Source organism: Mchenga conophoros, linkage group LG3, assembly GCF_057382185.1.
Source record: "Mchenga conophoros isolate Kocher_MC1m ecotype Shallow Benthic linkage group LG3, M_conophoros_male_GT1.1, whole genome shotgun sequence".
In the NCBI taxonomy this organism is placed as follows: domain Eukaryota; kingdom Metazoa; phylum Chordata; class Actinopteri; order Cichliformes; family Cichlidae; genus Mchenga; species Mchenga conophoros.
Window position 1 is genome coordinate 38,065,080 of NC_140528.1, and position 26,656 is coordinate 38,091,735.

General features: G+C 40.7%; 1 protein-coding gene across 1 annotated transcript in view; it reads right to left on the reverse strand.

The window, feature by feature from the left end:
- The window catches only part of LOC146578510 (hemicentin-2-like), an 871,231-nt gene that overhangs the window by 343,443 nt on the left and 501,132 nt on the right, over window positions 1-26,656 (reverse strand). Inside the window, exons 6-8 of the mRNA XM_085268642.1 lie at window positions 15,203-15,538; window positions 12,898-13,233; window positions 8,683-9,042 (exon numbers count right to left, since the gene is read on the reverse strand). Coding sequence (XP_085124768.1) covers window positions 8,683-9,042; window positions 12,898-13,233; window positions 15,203-15,538 — 1,032 coding nt within the window. The remainder of the gene's footprint in view (window positions 1-8,682; window positions 9,043-12,897; window positions 13,234-15,202; window positions 15,539-26,656) is intronic.

Sequence of the window (26,656 nt, forward strand, 5' to 3'; positions counted from 1 at the left end):
GAATCCTCTGATGGTTACACTCATACATGCCAACCCTCCCTTTTTTATTTTTATAATTTTTTTTTTTTTTTGGGGGGAGAATCCTGAATTTCAGTTCCCCTCCCGAAAATTTCTCGCGATTTTCAAACCCGAAAAATTGAAAAAAAACATATCCCAGACTGGCCCAGCCAATTCCAGTTTCCAACAATGGCTACTACTGCAGCTACTTAGTTTAAATATTACTTTTATTTCTCTTTCTGGGTGGCAAATTTAAACTTTAAACATATTTTCAGGCAAGAATGTAGCTGTGTAAACTTCAAATATCTGAGCCGAGGAGAACAGCAAACTCCCGGCACACACAAAATGATGCAAACTGCTGACCTGTCAAACCAGCTGGAGTCTGAGCTGGACTCAGTCACACAAACAGGTTGAACAGGATGTGCTCTGTGCAGCACCTGCATGTAAAACAGAAGCAAAGCTGTTCCTGTGAAATGAAACTGAAAGCCTCTCTGAGCGTCTCCCTGTAGAAAATGGAGGCTGAGCTCAGTCAGATCACTCAGCCTGCAGACAAAATGGAGGCGTGTTTGAGACGTGCAGATAAACAGTCAGCTTTGTGTCGGCCTCTGGGGGCTCAGGGCCGTCCTGTTGTCATGGTATCAAGTGCACGACGGCTCTCTGCAGACACACTCTGACTCCTTATTCCCATTTTCTATAAGTCCTCATCTCTGTGGACTTTACCTGAGGGATTACCCACAGTTCACAGTGCTGTGATGTTCACAGCATTAAGCACAAATATAGAAATAAATAAACTGTGACACGTGCCTGTATGTGCACATCTTTACTTTTAATAAGATGTTTCAACATGCAGACGTGAATCTAACACAGTAACAGCTGCCTTTGTTTCAGATCCAGCAGAGAAGATCATTCACTGACAGAGACAAAGTTTTGGTGCTGTGGTAACGACTCTGAGCCGATGAAGCTCTGATGACTCTGATAACATCTCCCTCCCAGTAATAACCTCCCAGCAGCAACTGCCACAGGCACAACGGCCACGAGTCAGGAATGTTTCACGGTTCAGCTTCCTGCCGTTATAGTGAAACAGTCTTTGTAATTCACATCTGACTCGTTTAGATTTTCTTCTCCTGACAGTGAAACTCTTACAGATACAGATGTTAGTAAATCTGACCCTAAATCTCCTCCTGTAAATGAGAGACAAGCACATGGCTCTGTTATTTTCCTAAATCCTTATCAGTTCTCCTTTCCTTGATCTCAGTGGTGCTTTCACTGAGGTCAGAGAAAGGAGGTTAGGAAAGGGGACAAGAGACTTTTAGAGCACACACAAGTAAAGTAAAGGCTGCACTGAGCATGAAAGTGTGTCTGAAACATGCTGATGAAAGTCTAGTGAAACGATTATAGTCTGCTCCAGGGCAGCTGGAGAGTCACAGTTTTTGTATGTTTTGCACACTTAAATGTTTCAGATCAGGACCATGAAGGTTTGGATTTTTCCCTTAATGATAAACACCTCCATTTAGAAATTGGATTTGGTGGGGGGGGGGGGGTTGTCTAATATTTAAATGTGTTTGATCTGAAACATTTAAGTGTGACAAACATACAAAAACCAGGAAACCAGGAAGGAAACAAACTCTGTTTCACTCTGTGTTTGTTTCCATCTTATGTTTTTATATGTTGTTTGTTTGAAACTCGTGATCAGTATTTTAAAGTTTTTAAACTGAACTCAAACACAAACTACAAACTGGTCAGACATTAGAAATAAATGGTTCCTCTGAGTATCTGAACCTGCTGTTGTGTTGCTTTTGTGTGCTGGTGTCACTGATGGCTGCTGCTGTGACAACAGACACACAAACAGTTCCAAAAATCGGGAGTGTTGGCATGTATGGCCTAGCATAGCCTGTAACGTTATTATGACGGACACATTTTATGAGTGAACTTGACTTTAAGTGACTTACAGGTTTCTTTGAAAAACACTTTCTTATATCCAGGTTCTTCCTCTTTGCTGCCGTCCTCCTCGCAGCGCAGGCTTGCCGCTAGTGATGGCCCGCTTGAAGCTGACGCTCCGGAGCGTGTGTCGAAAAAAACAACACACTGGTTCAGAAGCACTGTGTCGAGGCTTGCTTCGTTTGGCAAAAGTCACGTGACCAGTGACGTCCGAAGCTTCATTACGCACGTAACTGCTTCGGTACCTGATTCAAACGGATATAAGGAAGTGAATCATCCACGGGATTCGTGGAGTGTGTTGATGGTGACAGAGAGCGAAGAGGTGACCATTCCACTGACAGATATGGAGCCAGCGAGGAAGAGAGGACGTTCTGGTGTGTGGGAATATTTTGAGTTGATTTTGCTCAATTCATTTTATCTGCCGAAGTGAAAAACTTGAAATGTCCAAAATCATGTTTTCATAATGTAAATATCATTACAGCATATGACTTTAGGAACACTTCCATGTGAATTAAAGCTGATGAAGACTACAAAAATGTATTTGACACTATACGTACATTACATTGCTACAGTTTAGAAAATCATTTTGTTTATTGTTTTTAGGTGATAGTCTGCAGGACCCAGGAATACCTGCATATCTACCAGCTTGCAGTGCAGTTCCTGCACTCCACAGCCTCTTCTGTTCCATGCAAGTGGATTTTCTCCAGGGCAGGAGAAACTATTTCTAAGAAAAGAAACAGACTCAGCCAGCGCACAGTAACACTAATCCTCTTTTTAAATGTAAATAACAAAAGGGCTACCTGACATAGATCATGTTTTTACTTTGCAAGTTCTTGATTAGAGGTGGGTTTTGATTATCGCCTTTCTGATTACAATCCATGCTAAATTGAATAAAGTGATATTGATTCATTAAAATCCCGTGTCGATTTGTAAATTAACGTTATTATGCCTGAAACGCCAGCATATCAGGTTAAACCTCACAACATGTCGTCAAACACCATACAGCTAAAACAGTAACTGGGAGCAGGTTTACGGATTCTGCATACAAGCGTGAACACAGAGCGCGGACCCGACGCATCAGAGTCAGATTTTGGTGCGTCAGCGGGTCCGCGCTGTGTTTGCCTCTTTTTTCCCGCTGGCTTCTGCAGCTGCAGGTTTCATAACTCTCTGTTTACATCTCTAATTAAGTCTCACATGTGTCAGCTTTCTTTTAATAGATACGAAATTATGGATATATACTGTTAAATGATCAGAATTGTAATATTTCTGACTGAGGCAAAACTTTCCAGATTCCAATCAAATTGAATCGGATCCTGTATCGAATCAAAATGATTCTACAAATCAGTGACGATGCAGCCGTACTCAGCTTCCTAAGCATTTTCCCTTTCCAGTTCACAATCAATCCCACCCCTAGGTCAAAAATATGTATAGGACAATTGGCCTCATCTAATATTTTGTATGAACCTGTCCAGCTGTCCAGTGATTAAACGACAAGTAGATGGAGGCAGGACTTCACAGCAGGGGCATACTCCATAATGTGCTGTGCATTATCATATGTATATTATATATATTGCTCACTTATTGTATTTACCAACATCAAGGAGTTATGAGCAAAGAAAGGCCACACCATAGTGCATGTTTAAATAGGGAAAGTTTATTGATCAAAATGTATTACGCAAATACGCATTACATTTTTTTCAGCCCCCCAATCGAGAAAACAAAACCAATTACATGTTCAAAGCAACGGAACGGTGGCCCAATATCAGAGAGAACTCCACTCTTGAGTGAGCAGTGATAATTGAGCAGTCCGTTTTATTTTGCAGATTCAAGCTGCTCTTCAAAATTTTCACCACCAGATGTCACCGGAGAGGACTGTGTTGAAAAGCTTCGAGTAATGAACCGTTTTTCAATACAAGCTTCAGTGCTTCGGAAAGCTTCATTTGGCCATCACTACTTGCCGCTGCTAAAACTAAACAGAGCTCCCTGAAAGGCACAGCCAATCACATTTGCCATATTTGTCACATGACGTAGGACTCCAGTAGAGGACGTAATTTAACTCTTTCTGCACCGCTGGGTAAATGAGACGCTGACAGATCGGGTTTTTTTCTTTATATCGGGTTGTTTTTCTTTACTCGAAGACATCAAATTATTGGTGGGGACATGTCCCTTCCGTTCATGCCAAATCTACGCCTTTGTTCAGCAGGAAATACTTCAACCAACAGATTTTCCTCATCATCATTTCCCCATAACCCTTTAATGACTCTTGAGTACTTTTGAGATTTAATTTACAACAAAATAACACAATAAAAAACAATAAAACTGTCAATCGTGCATAGAAATTACTTTCCTGCACCGGATTGTATTTTCACATGAACCTCTATGAGGTCAGATGTAGAAGGGTTTAGGGCTACAGTGCAAATGTAAGATTGTTTGTTTCTGGGCGGGATTAAAGACAGAGAACAGAATCAGCATTGAAAATAGCTGCAAAATGTCATATTGGTGGGTTTTGTGTGGGTGTTTTGTTTTACTTAACTTTGCACATTAATAATCTAATTATGGGACTTGGACATGAGGTCAAGGACACTCTAAACCCAGGCACAATGTACATTTCAAATTCCTTTCATTTTAAATATGTTTATATTGTCTATCCTGTAAAATAGTCAGATGTCTTATTAATGTACAGAATTCACCTGCTTGCTGCTACTGCTGCACATTCACCCAATGTGTGTATATATATATATATATATATATATATATATATATATATATATATATATATATATAATGTTCTTCCTCCAACCCCCCCACACCCCCTCCCATTTTTGCACATGTCGAGGAGCGTGTCAGGTTACATTTCACTGTGTGTTATACTTGTATAACTATGCATGTGACAAATAAAGAACCTTGAAGTTCTTTCTCTACTGGTGACCTGCTTTATTGTAGAGCTGTTTGCAGTAAAAGGTGAGCGGCAGCTAGTTATTTTGTTAATCCCTTGGATAACAGAGACAAAAAGGATACAGCAAATGGATGATAGTGGAAGATGGATGGTTTTTCTGAAACAAATGGAATCATCATAAATACATTATTTCATATTTATTACTTCCCCCTCCTCATTGCTTTATTATTGTAGCTCTAGTAATAAATAATAATGTAAGGATTCTGGATCAGCACCATGATGCCCATAGTATATACAGTATTCTGAAGAAGGTCTAAAATGTCACTGTGTGTGCGTGAAAGAAACAAAAAAAAGCAACATTTTACAACTTCAACCTAAAGCGCTCTATCTATGCACTGTGTGTTTTATTTAGCTGGATTTAAAAAAATATTACTCGTGATATAACATTGTGCAGACATGGCTGGTAAGGACATGAGGAGGAAACAGAGCTGTGTGAGGCTACTAAAGGCAGGGCTATAACATTTTTCTGTCATCATTTTATTATAGATTAAGTGCAAGAGTTGTTAGGTGTGGATAATTAGATTATAGTTTATTGCAATAGCAAGTTGTGCCTTGTTCTCAGATAGACAGCAAGTGGAGAGTGATATATGAAATGATGGCATGGAAGGAAGAAGAGAAGCAAAGAGTGATTCACAGGCAGAGTCTAAATTATTTCTCACAGTTTTTCGTTGCCTTATGGTTCCAAGCGCTGTCACCAATCTTTGCATTTTGTTATTATCTCATGACACTTGTTTAATCAGCTACCATCTCTCCTATGGACTTTGTCTACAGTCTCAGATCAACACAGCCCTGCCCTCCAGCACTATCCACAGCAACCCCTCAACAACAACATTGTACCCATCAGGTAAAGCATCGGCTACGTTTGCTTTGCCTTGTTGCCCATATTAGATTCTTGATGAATGTGTGTTGTTGTTATTCAGCCTGGTTCAATGTGCCCCTTTTTAACTTTGAGCACCCGCCCCTTTAAACCTCTCTGCACGGCCCTAATTAGAAGTATTTAGCTGAAGTGTATTTTATTTGTGTTTAGTTCTTTTTTTAACTTGTAGTTCTAAATTGGAATTTTATTGTGATATTGAAATAGAAAAATAAAATTATATCTTATTATTTTTTCATCGCTCAAAATAAGCGTCACACTCGCGGAAGCCGGTCTACCCGCCGAAACGCCGTGCATTTATCGAGACTTTCATCCCCAGGTAGGGCAGTTATGGATCTTCGGATCCACATTATGTCAGCAGCTGTTCTCCACCGTGAACTATGTTAAAAACAAACACCGCTCACGCCTCACAGATGACAGCTTACAGTCCTGCGTAAAGATGAAAGTGACTTCGTACAGCCCCGATTTGCAGATGCTGTGCGCAGAGGTTCAGGAGCAGAAGTCCCATTGTAAACATATCACAGCAGACCCGACGATGTTTGCATGAACATGCTTTTCAGCATCTCTTTATTGACCACTTTTCACACACGGTTGCTGTACGCATACAGCCGGCTGTAGCTTTTCAGCTCACAGCCCGACACACACCAACACAACAGCATAGAGAGCACAGACGTGCGGGTGCCGCTCAGGTGCGTCCGACTCCCCTGCAGCGGCGCTGCAGACCACGCCCCGCTGCAGACCACGCCCCGCCACACACATTAACCAGGTAAAATACATATTTAGGCAGAATTTTGCAAATATCTATTTTTTTTTTTTTAGCAGCATAGTGCTTTTTTCCAGTTGTTTTTTAAAAGTCAGGTCAAGGCTCCAAAAGCCCAAAGGCGATATAAGGGTGGCGGCTCCCAACAGTTTTTGTTTGCTGGATCATTTTAGTTCAGCTGGGTGTCTTTCCTTTTGTTATATTTCTTTAAGAGTTCAAAATGTGTTAATTACATAAATAAAATGTAATTTTCTCTGTAGCACTTCATGGATTTCATAAGCAACACACCTTAGTTGCTCTGTGGATTCTTTTAAAAAGCAGTTAAAAACTTTTCTGTTCAAACAAGCCTTTTGTTGATCTACGTATTTTATATTCTTTACAATATTTACATTTGATCTTTTACATTGTGTATAATGTCTATTGATTGTATTGTTTATTTTAATATTTGTGTACAGCACTTTGTGACTGCCTGTCTGTGAAAAGTGCTTAATAAATAAACTTTACTTACTTACTTTAGTTGTTCACACAAAGCATAAAGGTAAAAAAAACAACAACAATATATACAGTGTTATCTTCATTTTAGATTTCAAAAAGTATTTGTGGCTCCCAGTGTTTTCTTTTGAGTGGGTGTTAAAGGTTGCAGACCCCTGTCCTAGATCTTGGTTCCACTTGCCTCTTACCCGTGACTTCAGTGGAAATTTCAAATTTAGGATCTGACACAGACTGATTCATGTCCTACACAGTTCTTACAAGTTCATAGAAATTTCTGTTCAATTAGAATCAAGTATTTGAGTTGATGATTGTAATTTTTATACAGTTGTTCTGAATTGTATTTTAACAATTTTTTGATTAATTTTTGTTTTTGTTTCCTTTACAATATTATACTTTAATGTATAATATTGTAAAGGAAACAAAACATCAATCAAAAAATTGTTCTTTTTTTTTTTTTTAAATTCAGGCTACTTAAATTTATTTTGGGCTACCAAAAACTGAAGAGTGAGTGCCCGAAGGGCTACCGGAGATTTTGAAATTTGCGAGCCCTGTAGTCGCAGCAGCACAATCAGAATTAAAAATTCTGCCTATAGGAGGTTCCAGAATTTTGGGGTCTTTGTGAACTCTGTGTTATCTGAGGTACTGGAAGTTTTTTATGTTCCCAATCCTGGTCTTTGTCTCCTTAATGATACCTCTGAAATCTCCTTAAAACAAATGCAATGCAAAATGTTGTTCGCTAGATTCACATCCGCAAAGAAGACTATTACAAAGCAGATGAAGATAATTTTCAAAAATGAAAGAACTTAAAACCTTTCACCTCTGTACGTTACAAAAACACTGATAATAAAAAAAACATTATATAGGTATAAATGTAAAGATGAGACATATACATGAAGATCAGACAGGGTGTAGATGAAGAACTTTACATTATTCACTTCCTGCAGCATGAGTTGAAGAAAAGAAGCTAGCAAGCTTCACAGTTCAGGATCAGAGAGAGAAATATCTACAGTTTAGCTACATTATTTTTTCTTTATGTGAGCAGTAAAGTTGATAAGCTGGATTTAATTAAAAGCAACAACAACAAAAACAGAATATATAAAAGTAAATAATACCACCCAAAACAAGGCTTGGCTTGTTATACAAACAAAATACAAAACACAAAGGCCACACGAGGTTGATATTTTAAACCAACACAAAAAAAACCTCTGCATGATTAAAATTTACATGCAATTATATTATTTACAAGTTAAATATAACTGAAAGTCTGCCGGATGTTCATGGTAGTTAATTTCTAATTCATCTTCAGATCATCTATGTCATCCGGTAAAGTCGCTGTCTACTCTCTTCATCGATGTCAGTCTTCTTGCCAATGGCATAAACTCCCAAAAACCCAACAACAACAGCAGCAACAAGTAGCACAGCAACAAGTAGCACAGCAAGAACTATCAGACCAACAGATCCTCCTGTCTGACCTGCAGGTGAGAAACAGGTGTGAGGTGTCAGGTAGGTGATGAGTGAAGAACAGAACAGAATCCATTTCCTCTTCAAACTGCTGTCAGACATTATCTACTGCACTCTGATCACATCACTCAGACCAGCTGCTTTCTACAAAGTCTCATCAACAACATCTTTACAAACAGTAAAGTGCTTTCTCTACTCACTTACCTGGAGGATCAAGTCTTAGGTCGATGCTGCTGATGAACTTCCATGAGTCTGTTCCTTCCATGAGGACACGACACTCGTATGTTCCAGCGTCATTAATCGTCACATTGTTCAGAATCAAAGACACGTCTCCATCCTTCATCTGTCTGTCCTGCAGATCCACCCGGTTCTTAAAAGATGGATCCTGATCATCTGGAGCAAATTGCTGATCAAGGTACAAAAGGACATAATCTGAATCCAGGTCAGCTCTGCTCCATTTTACACCTATGATGGGGGGTTTTTTCACAGCTGTGATGTTGTTGTTTGGAGCTCGACATGTCAGAGTGACGTCCTGTCCAGACTCAGCTGTGATGTTTTTCTGCTCTGAAAGAGGAAACAACACAGAGCAGAGAGGTTAAAGGTCAAAGTACAATTATGATCAGAATGATTGACTTTAAATATTTTGTTTATTTCCTTTGACATTTGAGTTTTTAGTCATGTTGGATTTGATGAACCTCTGAACATCCAGCAGGTCACCAGTGACCCACTGAGGGGGAATTTTAGCCTCATGCTAAACATGCAAAGTGTCAGAAACTACAAGATGTTAGCTTCCACAGAACAACAACATGTGCTGATAATAAGTGAACATAATGTGTGAGAGAAAGCAGCCTCTCATTATAAGACACTGTGAGTCTCTGCATGCTGCCTTTATGGAGCTACAGCTGTTTGTATACACTGAACAAGAAGCTTTGTAGCTGCATCCTGACTCCTGACACTACAACACATCACACTGACACACACATTACACTTCTTTGTCTTCTTTGTTAATTCAAGTTACTATATTATTAAAGTGAAGACCAGGCTGAAACAATTTATCTCAAATATAAACACCATTTAGTTTATGTCAGCTAGATTTCACCTTTCAAGCAGACGTATTTAACATTGAGTTTCCCCACACATGTTTACAGACGAGTTAGAGAGCAAGAGAAGAAGAGACGGATTCATAAATGTCTTTGTTTCTGCTCTAACCAAACAATGCTGCTCTACAACTCTAGACTACCAGCCACAAAGACAACAGAAGCTACGCTACAGGACGCACTCAACGACGTCGACTGGGACATGTTCAGAGCATGCGCAGTCGACATCAACGAGTTTACGGAAGTAGCAGTATGCTTCGTCAATATGCTAGCGGAGGAGATTATCCCCACTGCGAGAGTCACCACATTCCCAAACCAGAAACCGTGGATGGACAGATCGATCCGCACTGCAGTAAACGCCAGGACCGCCTCCTACAACGCGGGTCTCGCCACTGGCGATATGAGCGCCTACAAAGCGGCCTCATACGGCGTGCGGCGCGCGGTGAGAGATGCCAAACGCCGGTACCGGGAACGTGTGGAGTCCCGCTTCCACCAGGGCGACACACGGAGTATGTGGCACGGACTACGCACCATTACGGACTACAAAGCCAGGGACACTGCGCCGATCAACGCCGACTCTGCATTCACCAACGAGCTGAATCGGTTCTACGCCCGTTTCGAGGCTAACCAGGCGGCTAATGCTATCTACCGCCTGGCTACCGAGGACAGTGACGTCATCAGCGAGAGACCAGTGACCAGCATCGCGGAGCATGACGTCCGAGCGGCACTGAGGAGAGTGAACACAAGGAAAGCGGCGGGGCCAGATGGCATCACCGGCCGTCTGCTGCGCTGCTGTGCTGACCAGCTAGCAGGTGTGTTCACTTACATCTTCAACGAGTCCCTGGCGAAGTCTGTGGTCCCCACATGCTTCAAAAGATCCACCATCATCCCTGTGCCCAAGAACAGCAAACCCTCATCCCTGAACGATTACCGGCCAGTTGCACTGACCTCGGTAGTAATGAAGGTGTTTGAGAGGCTGCTGAAGAACATCATCTCCTCCTCCATCCCAGACACCATAGATCCGCTGCAGTTCGCCTACAGATCCAACACATCCACAGAAGATGCCATCGCCCACGTCCTGCACACCACTCTCAGCCACGTGGACAAGAAACAGGGTAACTATGTGCGAATGCTGTTTGTTGATTACAGTTCAGCGTTTAACACAATAGTGCCCTGCAGACTGTTCACAAAGCTGAGGGATCTGGGACTTAACAGCCGTCTGTGTGCATGGGTGTTGGACTTCCTCACTGGCAGAACTCAGGTGGTGAGGGTGGGCAGGTGCTTCTCCAACAGCATCACCATCAACACAGGAGCACCTCAGGGATGTGTCCTCTCGCCACTGCTCTACTCCCTCTACACTTCAGACTGTGTGGCCACCCATGGCTCCAACACCATTGTGAAGTTTGCTGACGACACAGTGGTGTTGGGTGCCATCTCCAACAACGATGAGGCGGCCTACATGGATGAAGTGAAGAATCTGGCATCGTGGTGCCAGGACAACCACCTCCAGCTGAACGTCAGCAAGACCAAGGAGCTGGTGGTGGACTTCAGAAGGGGTCAGCACAGAGACTACAAGCCCATTATCATCAATGGAGCTCCAGTGGAGAGGGTGCAGTCCTTCAAGTATCTTGGTGTCCACATCTCCTCAGACCTGACATGGGCTGCCCACATTCAGGTCCAGACCAAAAAGGCTAGGCAGCGCCTGTATCACCTTCGACAACTGAGGAAGTTCAGGGTCTCTCCAAAGATCCTCAGGATTTTCTATACAGGCGCTGTGGAGAGCATCCTCACACAGAACATGACATCGTGGTTTGGGAACAGCTGTGTGAAGGACCAAAAAGCTCTCCAGAGAGTGATCCGTACAGCAGAACGCTGCTGCAGGATTGCTCTCCCCCCGCTTCAGGACACCTACACCAGGAGATGCCGGACTAGAGCAGCGCAGATACAATGTACAGAATTCACCTGCTTGCTGCTACTACTGCACATTCACCCAGTGTATATACTATATATATATATATTTATAATGTTCTTCCTCTACACCCCCCCAAATTTTTGCACATGTCGAGGAGCGTGTCAGGCCACATTTCACTGTGTGTTATACTTGTATAACTATGCATGTGACAAATAAAGAACCTTGAACCTTGAACAGCTGGAGAAACATCTGTCTACCTCTGACATAGGGCTGGGCGATATGACCCAAAATTCATATCTCGATATTTTTTAGCTGGATGGCGATATAAGATATATATCTCGATATTTTTTTAAAGCCATAAAGTAAGAACAAAAAGAGAGTTCTTAGTCAAAGCTGTGTCCCAGATGTCACACAGGCACTTTTATTAACATACAGCATAGATGTACATGAAAAAAACTACTCAAAAATAAATTATGAGCATTTATTAAATAATAATGCTCCATAAATAAAAGAAAACTATGTTGTTGTTTTTTCAATAACAAAAAGCTCACAATTGTGCAGTCAAAATGTAAACTAACAGACGCTGAGCATAATAACAAAGATTTCAGAGCTGCTCTGTTCCCAACTTCTACTGCGTGACTGACAGCCTGGAGTTTGAAATCTGCTTCAGGTGCCATTTATGGTCCTTATACACACACAATACGGTAATATTACGTTGAAGCACAGTACGTATCACTCCGCGAGGCTCGTCGGTAGCCGTAATGCTCCGACGGTCCATCAAGCGGTGCAGCTCCGTAGCTTACCAAAGTTGTACTAAAACATTTTTTGACAGATTGCTGAGCGCCGTGTTCCACATAAAATCGGTTCGCGGTCATCAAGCACAACCAGAAGTCATACATAAGGCGTGCTGTCAACTTTTGAGAAAATGAAAGGATTTTAGGCTGTGCAGCCCCTGTGGGCTTCATGGCATTAGCGTGGTTAGCGTGGTTAGCTCGTTAGCACGTTGACGCCGTCCAGCCCCACGCACGGAGCGATGCGAAGTAACTCGTTAACGGAGATTTGCCGTGTTCATCTTGTCGCTCCCTGCAGGTGAAGCTATTGGGGAGGAGGGGGAGTTGTGTTCAGTGAAGGAGAGGCGAGGCGGAGTAACGTTGCGTAGAGACAAAAGTGGACGAAAGAGAGGCAAACTTATGGCTCCACAAGTATAATTATAACGTATATATCGATATAAAGGATATTGTCACATCTTATATCTCGTATAAAAATATATCGATATTTTTAAAAAAAAAAACTCGATATATCGCCCAGCCCTACTCTGACATCCACCAGCTCATCCATACAACAAACACACATCAACAACCAGGAAGCAGCTTCACCTCTGATCACACACACTCAGCTCTACTCACTCACCTGGAGGATCAACAATTAGGTTGATGATGCTGATGAGATCCAATGAGCGTGTTTCTGCCATGTTGACAAGACACATGTAAGTTCCAGAATCAACAATCGTCACATCCTTCAGAATCAAAGACACGTCTCCATCCTTCATCCGTCTGTCCTGCAGATCCACCCGGTTCTTAAAAGATGGATGCTGGCTGTCTGGAACAAAGTGATCATCCTGGTACAAAAGGACATAACCTGTCATCAGGTCATCTCTGCTCCACTTTACAACTAAGAGGTTGTAGTTTGGAGCTCGACATGTCAGAGTGACGTCCTGTCCAGACTCAGCTGGGATGTTTTTCTGCTCTGAAAGAGGAAACAACACAGAGCAGAGAGGTTAAAGGTCAAAGTACAATTATGATCAGAATGACTGACTTTAAATATTTTGTTTATTTCCTTTGACATTTGAGTTTTTAGTCATGTTGGATTTAATGAACCTCTGAACATCCAGCAGGTCACCAGTGACCCACTGAGGGGGAATTTTAGCCTCATGCTAAACATGCAAAGTGTCAGAAACTACAAGATGTTAGCTTCCACAGAACAACAACATGTGCTGATAATAAGTGAACATAATGTGTGAGAGAAAGCAGCCTCTCATTATAAGACATTGTGAGTCTCTGCATGCTGCCTTTATGGAGCTACAGCTGTTTGTATACACTGAACAAAAAGCTTTGTAGCTGCATCCTGACACTACAACACATCACACTGACACACACATTACACTTTGTCTCTGTCACAGCTGGATTACAGATGTTAAGTGTCCACCCAGCCTCGTGTCTCCTTTATACACAGAGACAAACTGAATCCACATGAAAATTATTCTGAGAAATAAATCAAGATTATACTCTTTATTCTTCATTTACTCAGTAGAAACCGTTTGATTTATAATAGCTATATCTGACTTGCTAAACCTGACAAACACAAGGATGTTGTCAAGAACAAAGGTACAAATTAAAACCTGAGTGTAAATGTGATCAGATGAAGTGTGAGGTTGTGAGAAAGTCTCTGACTGCATTCATAGATGTGTCCTTTCAGCTGCTCGCTCTGATCCAACCTTTGGTCTCTAAGAAGAGGCTTCAGGGAGACGTTTGCTACGTTGGACTGTAGGACCATCAGAAATGTGTGCAGTAACAAAACAGGCAGCACTGAAAGCAGCTCTAAGTGTTTGTGTTGTTCAATGATTTGTGCACAACAACAAAAATGGGACCTCTCTCATCCATCAGTCACTAGAGGTGGAAATCACCATACATCTCACGATACGATATTATTGCAATTTCTAAAAATATTTTGCGATATTCAAATTCTGTACATAAAGGTAAACTTTATCAATATTAATTTTATCTAATATCAAAGTCTCACACTCAGTCTCTCATTTCAGTCAGTTTTATTGTTGACAAACTGAACGGTTTGTATCACAGTCTAGTCCAACTTAACTGAATGCAACCATCTGGTACAATTATAGCTATTCTGAACTATGCAATTTATGAAAACTATGCAGCCCATTCAGCAACTGAAGAATTTGAAAACAAATTAAAACAAAATATAATTTTACATTAAATAAAAAAGTTTTAAACTTAATTAAAATAAAACACGTCTTAAATTAAAATAAGTAAACTGTCATGTTTATTGCTGCCAAAAAAAAAAGTTAAACACATTTGGAGAATGAAGGAATGTCAGGATTCTTGCTCAGAAAAAGGAGCTGATCAACATGCTCTGAAGTCAGAGCATGTTCCAGTCCACGAAAAAATTGTTTGTAACAAAATATCGATTTCTGCTGTCCCTGTATCGATACATTATTAGCAAACAAAATATCACGATACTACACAGTATCGATTTTTCCCCCACCCCTATCAGTCACCATGTGGACATTTTTCTGACACACTTTGAAGCTGATGGACGTTTTGTGTCTGCACTAAGTACGTTTTCACCAGCTATGGCACCGGCAGGATTCACTTTCACAGACTCACAACCACCAGCTTCACCCCTCCCCTCCCCCTCCAGCTGTAGGCTTTAACATTGAGTTTCCCCACACATGTTTACAGACGAGTTACAGAGCAAGAGAAGAAGAGACGGATTCATAAATGTCTTTGTTTCTGCTCTAACCTTACCCAAACAATGCTGCTCTACAACTCTAGACTACCAGCCACAAAGACAACAGCTGGAGAAACATCTGTCTACCTCTGACATCCACCAGCTCATCCATACAATAAACAAACATCAACAACCAGGAAGCAGCTCCACCTCTGATCACACACACTCAACTCTACTCACTCACCTGGAGGAACAACTACACGAAGGTCGATGATGCTGATGGGCTCCCATAAGCGTCTTTTTCCCGTGAAGACACGACACTCGTATGTTCCAGCATCATCAATCGTCACATCCTTCATAATCAAAGACACGTCTCCATCCTTCATCTGTCTGTCCTGCAGATCCACCCGGTTCTTAAAAGATGGATGCTGGTTGGCTGGATCAGGATGATCCTGGTACAAAAATACATATTCATCTTCCAGGTCAGCTCTGCTCCACTTTACAACTATGATGTTGTTGTTTGGAGCTCGACATGTCAGAGTGACGTTCTGTCCAGACTCAGCTGTGATGTTTTTCTGCTCTGAAAGAGGAAACAACACAGAGCAGAGAGGTTAAAGGTCAAAGTACAATTATGATCAGAATGATTGGCTTTAAATATTTTGTTTATTTCCTTTGACATTTGAGTTTTTAGTCATGTTGGATTTAATGAACCTCTGAACATCCAGCAGGTCACCAGTGACCCACTGAGGGGGAATTTTAGCCTCATGCTAAACATGCAAAGTGTCAGAAACTACAAGATGTTAGCTTCCACAGAACAACAACATGTGCTGATAATAAGTGAACATAATGTGTGAGAGAAAGCAGCCTCTCATTATAAGACATTGTGAGTGGGGCTTAAAACCGATCCATGTGGGCCTCCACATTAGAATTTAGCTACATCTGACCGAAAGTTTCCCACTGAAACTAAAAGTGTTCTGCCAGAAATGAGGTGAACCACTGTAGGACAGATCCAGATATCCCTACTATGTGATTTAAGCGGTGGATTAAGAGATGATCAGCGGTATTAAAGGCTGAGCTTAGGTCCAATTGAACAAGGACTAAGCAATCACCCCTGTCCTCTGCCATCAAAAGGTCATTTGTGACGTTGAGGACAGATGTTTCTGTAGAGTGTCACTTTCTAAAAACGACTGAAAGTTATCAAGATTATACTTCTCCAGTGCAATGAAAATGAAATGAAATGAAAGAAATGAAAGTAAGTTTTGAGATGGGTCTTTAGCTTGACTGAAGTGTCTGATCCAGGTTAAGCTTTTTGAGCTGACGATGAATAACTCCCTGTTTAAAGCACCTGAAGACAGAGCCAGATAGCAGGGAACAGTTTATTAACTTGACCACAGAGGGCCATGTTGCGTCAAAACCTTTACAAAATAGAGAAGTAGGTAGGACAGTAGGTAGGACTTTTTGAGGGTTTCATTTGTGTCAGTATTTCCAATAGATATTTTAAACAAACTGGGTCAAAGGATTCCATAATTATGGGGTGTGGAAGATCATGGTTGAAGGGGCTATCTAGGGGAGCAATGTTTCCTCTTAGGCCATTGATCTTATCTTGAAAAAAAAAAATTCTTAAAAAGTCATTGCATTGGGAGACAATGTTATTCACTGTATTGAAGAGAACCTTAGGATTTCTTTTTTCTACTGCAAGTTGTTTAGAGAAATAAATGTCTCTTGTGTATTTCACCATGTCATTGAAGGTAGATAATAGTTCTCTTAAGTGGAGCTTATGAACCTTAAGTTTTGTGGCTTTCCACAGGCACTCAGTTTTACAGCAAATTCGCCTAAAGCTGCAGATAGCTTCTGTGAACCAGAAGAGCTGCATTTACTGATTTTAAGAGGAGCCACTTCATCTAGAATTTTTAGATATTAGGAATTGAAGGAGGCCACATGCCATTCCATATCTTTTCAGCTGGTGGAATAAATTTTTGGTACTGCTACCTTTTAGGGCACTAGTTTTACAGCATATTACTGCACCTTGTGCGACGTCCTCCTTGTGAAATCCATTTTTTTCTTCTTCTATGTAACGAGGTGAAGAAGTGTTCTTTAAACTTCTCCACAGGTGTTATCGTACCAAAGGTCTCCTTAAAAGACTCAAAGCAGACATCGATACAAACTGCTCTTTTGTGATCTAACACATGAATCTATTGTTCATTTATTCTGGCTGTTCTCACACTCCTGACATTTTTTGGCAAAATATCTGTTTCAGAGATTCTATAAAAAGTTCTTTTCATTTACTTTCTTCTTGTTTGGACTATATATTGACAATAGTAACTCTTCTGTATTTTTAATTAATTTAATTCTTTTCTGGCCAATTTTCATATTCACAAATGTAATTAAAAGAAAACCTGATTTCCTAATTTTCATATGGAATTTCATATGGTCTTCCCGGCACATCTATATTTTTTCTTCTGTTTTCAAGTTCTGACATGATTTTGTACAGTATATCTGTTATGAAATCTTTTTTCAAATAAAGTTTATAAAACTTACATAAAAAAGGAAAAGCTTATCAGATCGTCAAAGCCAGTTTCTAGATTATGTTTTTTCCAATGCCATCAGTCAAAGGAAACCATGACCTGGGAGAAGTTAGATGCATGATATGCAAGTACAATTCTTCCAATTTCATATGCCAAATAAATTATTGCCTAGCCTATATGGTTGCAATTCTACTGGGATTTAAAAATAGTCATCCAAATGGAATATTGAGTTTAGATAACAAAATGTGTGCTGTAGTTGTAACTGACCATTCTCACTATCAGTGTTGGGTAAGTTATTTTAAAAAAGTAATTAATTACTAATTACTTAGTAAATATTGTATTTAAAATACTTACTTCTTAATTATTTACTTTTCTTATCTCTCCTTTACAATAGTTCATTATCATAACTGCAACATACATCATTAATGACAAAAATACAGCAAAATACATACAAAGTAACACCCTCGTCTAGTGTGTGTGCTTAAACTGAACCAAACATGATCAAAATGCACACAGTACAAAGTTATTCTGCTAACATGGGCAGCTGGGAGTGTCTGTAGGATGCAAATTACATGCAAGTCTCACAGATGAACCGGCCTCTCAGCCCCTCCCACACCAAAAGAGCAGAATTTAAACTGAAAAGCAGAAGATGTAAAAAAAAAAAAAAGGGGGTTTTTCTCATTGCCAATGTTTCCTTTATCAGTTTGTTTTTTCATCCTTAATGCCATTTATTTTTATTTTATGTATATCTAAATTCTGCTTCCATACTTCTGAACGTCTGTAATTATCAGTCAGAAGAGTTTCACATGTTTATTTCCTCAGTTTAAGAGCGTAAACATACATTTCAAACCAGAAAAGGAGATAAGTCTATGAAGACCAGGGCTGGACTGACACAAAAAAAATCAGCCCGGGCATTTTGACTAGAGACCGGCCCACCAGGTATTATAGGAAAAACCATAAAGCCTTTGAATGAAAACAAATGCTGTTGTCACAGTGATGTACAGTCTTGGTGGTATATGTATCAGTCTAATAAACTTAAACCTACACAATCCACCCTATTCTGGTATTCTAAACAGTACAGAAACCCAAAGACTGCTTGAAAGTAGACTATTGGTCGAGTTAACCTCCTGAACTATCTACAACACATGGTGAAAACCTGAAATTAAGACAGAGGAGACTAGAGGTGAGACATGATCATTACTGATTACAGATTTAGATATACAGGGAGTGCAGAATTATTAGGCAAATGAGTATTTTGTCCACATCATCCTCTTCATGCATGTTGTCTTACTCCAAGCTGTATAGGCTCGAAAGTAGGGCTGGGCGATATATCAAAAATTTATCGTTACCGAAATTTATGACTCTCATCGACGTCATTTTGCCCATGTCGGTAAATTCGGTATTTAAAAAAAAAAGGAAAGGCATGTGTAGGTTGGCGATGTTCATGTCCCTTTAAGACGCTGTGCTACGTTACAGACTTGACGGGGTGGAGTCACATGACTCTACTACCTGTAACAAGACGAGACACGGGTGAACAAATGGAGGACGATTTAAATGTTGAAGCAGCAGCGACGGAGGTAGAGCTGGTGGAGGAGGAAGAGGAGGCGCTTGTTAACAAAAAAAATGCATCATCAATCGTTTGGCAACATTTTGGATTCAACAAGGATGATATTGATCAAAAAATTGTTAAATGTAAACTCTGCAAAAAGACTGTTGCGTCAAGTCAAGGTAACACAACCAACCTCTTCCACCACCTGCAGCACAACCATGTGATTCAATTCAAAGACATAAAAAAAAAGCTCAAAGCAAGAAGAGATTAGGAGGACCAGCAAAAACGTCTTCCTCCACCAGGCAGCGGTCAATAACCGAAGCATTTGCTAGTACTCAACTATATGAGCGAACTTAAAAAAGATGGCAAGAAATCACAAATGCTATAGGCTACCACATAGCAAAAGACATGGCTCCTATTGCTACAGTGGAACGCAACGCGTTCAGACACTTCATGAAAATAATTGACAAGAGATACGAACTCCCATCACGAAAATATTTTTCAAAAACTATCATTCCCAGCATGTACAGCACAGAGAGGGAAAAGGTTGCTGCTGAATTGAGATACGTTAAGCACGTTGCAGCCACATCCGATCTCTGGTCCAGCCGCATATTAGTCTCACAGTTCATTACATCGACAACAAATGGGAGCTGCGTACCAGAGTGCTCGAGACGGCCTATTTTCCATCTGATCACACGGGGGAGATGGTTGGACAGGGGTTGAGAGCGATGCTGTCTGCATGGGACATCAGTGAAGAGGACCTTGTTGCTATAACAACTGACAACGGCCCAAATATTGTGAAAGCTGTCAAGCTCAATAAATGGACACGGGTGCAATGTTTTGGGCACAGGCTGCACCTGGCAATCGGTGAGTGTGTACATCTTAATATATTTGGGTGGTGACATCTGGTGTGTTTTAAAGTGACTTTAATTCTGTGCGTCATATTCAAAATTGAAAGTATTAATGTTTGAATAATGTTTATATAGGCATAAAAATACTTAAGACTGCTGAGCAGCAGTGTATCCAGAAAGTTTTTACAGAAGACTTATTGTGAGCCATGTTGTGCTGTGAAATGTAGCAAAATACATGATTTTTAAAATGTTTTATTACTGTGCCAACCCTTTTTAATTTTGTAAATATGGTCTGAGAGGTCTTATTTAATTCTTACTTTATTTTGCTTGCTTTATTTGAGAATTAGACCATGAATTGGGGTGATGTTGGGTGTGAAGATTTGGATAGATATTTAAAATTTATGCCTTTTTTCAGTTTTTATTTTCAAGACTTTTTTTTATAACTTGGCAGTCCCTTTGTAATTTTTCAAATTTTGGTAGAAGTGAGAAGTGTTATTGTTGCATTCAAGTACATCCAATAAAGGTAAATGTAATATTTTTAGTAGCTAAAATCTGATGAGGAATACTTCATTTTATTTTTTCTAGTTTAGTTCAGTTTTTCCCCTGAAAAAGTTTTGTGGTCAGTGGAGGTTTACATGGCAGTTAAATGACTACAACAATTTTTCCTATTCTTAATATTTGCATGTGTGTGTTTTTGCTTGTTTGTTTCAGAAAACACCCTGAAAAATCACCCCCCTGTGGAACGGGCAACGAAGACCTGCAAAAAGATTGTTAGTACCTTTTCCTACAGCTGGAAAAAGAAGAAGGCATTACGGAAGGCACAACAAGAGATGAACCTACCAATGCACAAGCTCAAAACGGCATGTCCAACCAGATGGGGATCCATGCAGATGATGACAGCACGGATCCTTGAGCAGAAAAATGCCATCACCCGGGTAGGTTAAATGATCCTTCATTATCTATTTTATTGTGTGCATTCAGGTAATGCATTTAGCCTTTATTGTGATTGCTCTGATCTACCATTTAAGATGAAATAAATAATATAATTAAATTAAAATAATAAATAATTATTATTACAGGTCCTCACTGATGACAGAGCATCAAGACATCTTGTTCCGACGTGGTCAGACGTGGATGTCTTGGAGGCAGTCAACAAAGCTCTTGCTCCATTGGTAGAGTTTACGGACGCCCTGTCAGGGGAAGAGTATGTCACCATCTCATCTGTGAAGCCTGTCCTACACATCCTCCATTCACGAGTGCTGGCTGAGGAAGAAGACGATGTGACGCTGACCAAAACCATAAAATCTGAAATCCTTGGATACCTTGACGACAAGTTTTCAGATCCTCCCACTGTAGAGCTTTTGGACACAGCCAGCTTTGTTGACCTCAGATTCAAAGCTGCATATACTTCTGCCGACCGTGTTACTACCATTCAAGAGAAAGTGAAAATGGAGATGAAGTCAGCAGCTGCAGTCCACCCAGAAAGTACAGCAGAGAGCACAGAGCCTCGGCCTTCTACATCATCCGAAGAAAAAAAGCGAAAGAGATCACTGGGAAGGTTTTTCAAAGAAAGTGAGACTCTTTCTTCAACTGCACCCACTGTGTCACCTGAGCAAGCAATAGAAGCTGAGCTGAGCAGCTATTCAGTGTTTCCTGTCCAGGAAAGTGAGGAAAATCCACTAGATTGGTGGAGAAAGCATCAAGTAAACTTTCCCACCCTAAGTAAAGTTGCAAAAAAGTATCTTTGCATCCCAGCCACCAGCTCCCCATCCGAGCGGGTTTTCAGTTCTGGAGGAAACATTGTGACATGCCTCAGATCCTGCCTGAAACCTGACATGGTCAATATGCTTGTGTTTCTTAGCAAGAGTAAACACTACTCAGGTAAAGATCTACAACAGTAGTTTGATTGAACTGCTCAGGATACCAAGTCTGCTGCTGCCCCTTTTTGAAGTGCCCTGTTCAAGCCCTGCCTAATTTTAACTATCAGTGTTCTATTGAAGTTTTTTGCAAACAGCACTATTTAATTTTTTGTTTAAGAGTTTATAGTTTTCACTAGTCACATGGCAGTGCTTAGTATTTATAGTTTTTTCTGTGTTCAATTGACATTTGTGTTTGTGACATTATTTGTTTACAAGTTATAGTACCTCAAGGCCTTAGCAGAGATAGGCCTTTGTCCATGATGGCATTACATTTGCACAATCATTGTTTACTTTGTGAATAGCCAATGTGAAACATTTATTATTAAACTATTTTGTTTACAAGGGATACACATTTTTTAGAGAGCATGGTTACATATTGTATCCTACACTTTTTATTTTGTTCAGTTAATAAATCTTAACCACTAAAAGTACTTACTACTATTGTCTTCATTTATTTTCAGTGACATTTTACAGTCCTTTAAAGTGGTAATAATATAATTGCAATGAATAGGTCTAGGGGGAATAATATTATCAAAATAACTGGAGGAACTATGCTGCCTGCCACAGCCCCATCAAATGAAAAGAAAAACGTTTGTTTTTTTGGCACTTGGGGTGGTTATCGTCCATTTATCGTTATCGAGGTTAACTGCTCAATTTATCGTGATATTGATTTTAGGCCATATCGCCCAGCCCTACTCGAAAGCCTACTACCAATTAAGCATATTAGGTGATGTGCATCTCTGTAATGAGAAGGGGTGTGGTCTAATGACATCAACACCCTATATCAGGTGTGCATAATTATTAGGCAACGTCCTTTCCTTTGGCAAAATGGGTCAAAAGAAGGACTTGACAGGCTCAGAAAAGTCAAAAATAGTGAGATATCTTGCAGAGGGATGCAGCAGTCTCAAAATTGCAAAGCTTCTGAAGCATGATGAGATGAGATGAGATAGCCTTTATTTGTCAGTTGCAGGTCTTTTGCCCACAACCGAGATGACAGACCTTGCCGACCGTACATACAATACAAACATCACATTGGGGAGACAAGTCAGGCCAGGTAGCGAGGAAAAAAAAAAAAAAACATTGAAATGTGCAACACAAAAGGATAATACAGGAATGCACAGGTATCAACACACCATAACACAATAAACACAGACAAGCAACACGGGAAAGAGTTCCAGTGTGTACATCTGATCTGGGACCGCTACAATCTTTCGACTGCACCTCCAGCTGACTCGATGTCCACATCACGGGGGAGGTAAGCGTTGGAGGTGGCGTTGGATCCGGGGTAGGGAGGGTGATGCGTCAGTGAGTGCTTATCAGTATCAGTATATGTATGTGTGTGCGTGTCCATAGTTCAGCTGAGACAGTGTCCTTCGCCCTGCCAGGCTAAGTAAACAGTCTTCCAGCCAACCCAGGTGGCCTTGTAGGGAATGGGACAGAACAGACTCAACACAGTCGTTATCAGGGAGTTGTTGTTCGGCTCCAGCCTTGAGCTGGCGCCGAAGGGGTAGCCGGGTTATGATGGTAATTGAGAATTTCAAACTGTTTTTTAACACTCCGACACTGGTCTCTCAGTCCCCCGTTAATAGCTGCAAGCTTCTCCGTGATGTTATTAGCCGTCGATTCTGTGGTCTTGTCACTCTTTTTGCTCACATAGCAGATTCTGAGACCTCACGACCGCAGCCAACTGATCCGAGGTGTAATCCAGCTCCGCCCAGAGATGTTGGTCTGAGTTGATTCTTTCCTGATGTAATCCAACATACATACTCTCAAAGGTGTTATTCTGAGCATATATATATATATATATATCATCGAACAATCACGCGTTTCATTCAAAATAGTCAACAGGGTCGCAAGAAGCGTGTGGAAAAACCAAGGCGCCAAATAACTGCCCATGAACTGAGAAAAGTCAAGCGTGCAGCCGCCAAGATGCCACTTGCCACCAGTTTGGCCATATTTCAGAGCTGCAACATCACTGGAGTGCCCAAAAGCACAAGGTGTGCAATACTCAGAGACATGGCCAAGGTAAGAAAGGCTGAAAGACGACCACCACTGAACAAGACACACAAGCTGAAACGTCAAGACTGGGCCAAGAAATATCTCAAGACTGGTTTTTCTAAGGTTTTATGGACTGATGAAATGAGAGTGAGTCTTGATGGGCCAGATGGATGGGCCAGTGGCTGGATTGGTAAAGGGCAGAGAGCTCCAGTCCGACTCAGACGCCAGCAAGGTGGAGGTGGAGTACTGGTTTGGGCTGGTATCATCAAAGATGAGCTTGTGGGGCCTTTTCGGGTTGAGGATGGAGTCAAGCTCAACTCCCAGTCCTACTGCCAGTTTCTGGAAGACACCTTCTTCAAGCAGTGGTACAGGAAGAAGTCTGCATCCTTCAAGAAAAACATGATTTTCATGCAGGACAATGCTCCATCACACGCGTCCAAGTACTCCACAGCGTGGCTGGCAAGAAAGGGTATAAAAGAAGAAAAACTAATGACATGGCCTCCTTGTTCAACTGATCTGAACCCCATTGAGAACCTGTGGTCCATCATCAAATGTGAGATTTACAAGGAGGGAAAACAGTACACCTCTCTGAACAGTGTCTGGGAGGCTGTGGTTGCTGCTGCACGCAATGTTGATGGTGAACAGGGGTCCGTTCTTCGTACCTCGCTTACTACATCCAAGATCAAATGACACATCCAAGATCAAATCATCGCGCCAACTTTGAGCTCGCTATTCCGGTTCTCCGAACACACCTGTTGTTGACGATTAGTATAGCTGGATGAAGTAATGTGAGATCACTGGGTGGCTTAACAGGGGCTACGCATCGATAGTAGAAACATTGATCGGCAACCCTTTGATTGGTCGGCGAAAATGTCGAAGGAGCGCGCTCAGTATTTTCCGGCAGCAGAGCAAGAACTCTTGATTGAGGGATTTCAGGAGTTTCAGAGTTTAATTAAAACGCAAGGGAACACTGCAAAGGCTGCAAAAGCAAGGGGAGAGGGCTGGCAGAAAGTTGCTGACAAATCAAACTCGTAAGTAATTTAATAATAATAATAATAATAATAATAATAATAATAATGGATTGGATTGATATAGCGCTTTTCAAGGCACCCAAAGCGCTTTACAATGCCACTATTCATTCACTCTCACATTCACACACTGGTGGAGGCAGCTACAGGTGTAGCCACAGCTGCCCTGGGGCAGACTGACAGAAGCATGGCTGCCATATCGCGCCATCGGCCCCTCTGGCCAACACCAGTAGGCAGTAGGGTAAAACTATTATATTATATTACATTATATCCTCTTTCACATCAGAGCCACAACAGGACCCACTATGGGAACAAGTAAAAGTGAAATATAAGAATATTCTACAGAATGGTAATATTTATCACTTATATTGCTTTTAGTCTCTTGCAAAGAGACCCTGAAATAATCTGTTTGTTTGTTTATAACAGCAACCAAGAAAAGGGCAGAGCAAAAAAAGACAGGTGGTGGTCCTGCACCCCCTCGTCAACAAGTTGGTTAAGTAAATGATACCCTCACGGGAATATCGATATCTCTCAATGAGCACACTGTCGCGCTGAGCTAAAGGATCCTGTCTATCCCGCAATATACGCTGAATTCTGAAAACTCTCCTTATCAATCTTGCACCTTCCGCAATGGGTGGCTCGCGTATACGGACAGGACATGGCTGCGACAGGCTTCCCAAATCCACCTTCACTTTTATAGCCGTGGCCTCTCATCTTGATTACACGAAGTAATTTACTATTACTACTCTAACATATGAATTACATCTGTAATAATCACATACATGTAATAGAATGTTAATAGTACACTTCCCTTTTTTTAGGAAATGACCTGTATGTATCTGTATGAAATCAATAAAAGAATCAAATACTGCATTATCTTTAGTTACATTGATAATATTTATTTATGAAAAAACAGTGGTAAAATATCGCTGTTGCTTTCGTATAAATGAAGCGGACATACCCGAGTGGCCGCGATCTAATCCTGTTTACATAAAGTAAGCCTGCTCCCGAGCAGGTTTACGCTTACGGATCTGTTGCTATGACAGCAAGTCCCGGATGAGCTTCGGGGAACCGAACGATCCAAGATCACGCGAAATCGTCAACAATCAAATCCAGCTAACTTACTTAGCGAGGTACGAAGAACGGACCCCTGATCAAAACACTGACAGAATCCATGGATGGCAGGCTTTTGAGTGTCCTTGCAAAGAAAGGTGGCTATATTGGTCGCTGATTTGTTTTTGTTTTGTTTTTGAATGTCAGAAATGTATATTTGTGAATGTGGAGATGTTATATTGGTTTCACTGGTAAAAATAAATAATTGAAATGGGTATATATTTGTTTTTTGTTAAGTTGCCTAATAATTATGCACAGTAATAGTCACCTGCACACACAGATATCCCCCTAAAATAGCTAAAACTAAAATCAAACTAAAAACTACTTCCAAAAACATTCAGCTTTGATATTAATGAGTTTTTTGGGTTCATTGAGAACATGGTTGTTGTTCAATAATAAAATTATTCCTCAAAAATACAACTTGCCTAATAATTCTGCACTCCCTGTATTTTCATAAACCATTCATTTGCCACATCAATAAACAGCTTGCCAGGGCAAAATATTTTTTCTAACATGGTAACCTTTAAAAAGTGAAAGGAGACAGAAAGACAGGTGAGAAAGAATAAAACTTAATTGACTTTTTGATGGCATTTTACACACAGTACTGGTACAGTCTCTAGAAAATGTGGGAAAATACTGGCATCATAAACAGTACTTAGCTACTTCTGAAGAAATTATGATGAGACCCTAAAAAAAATTACTATGTACAATAATG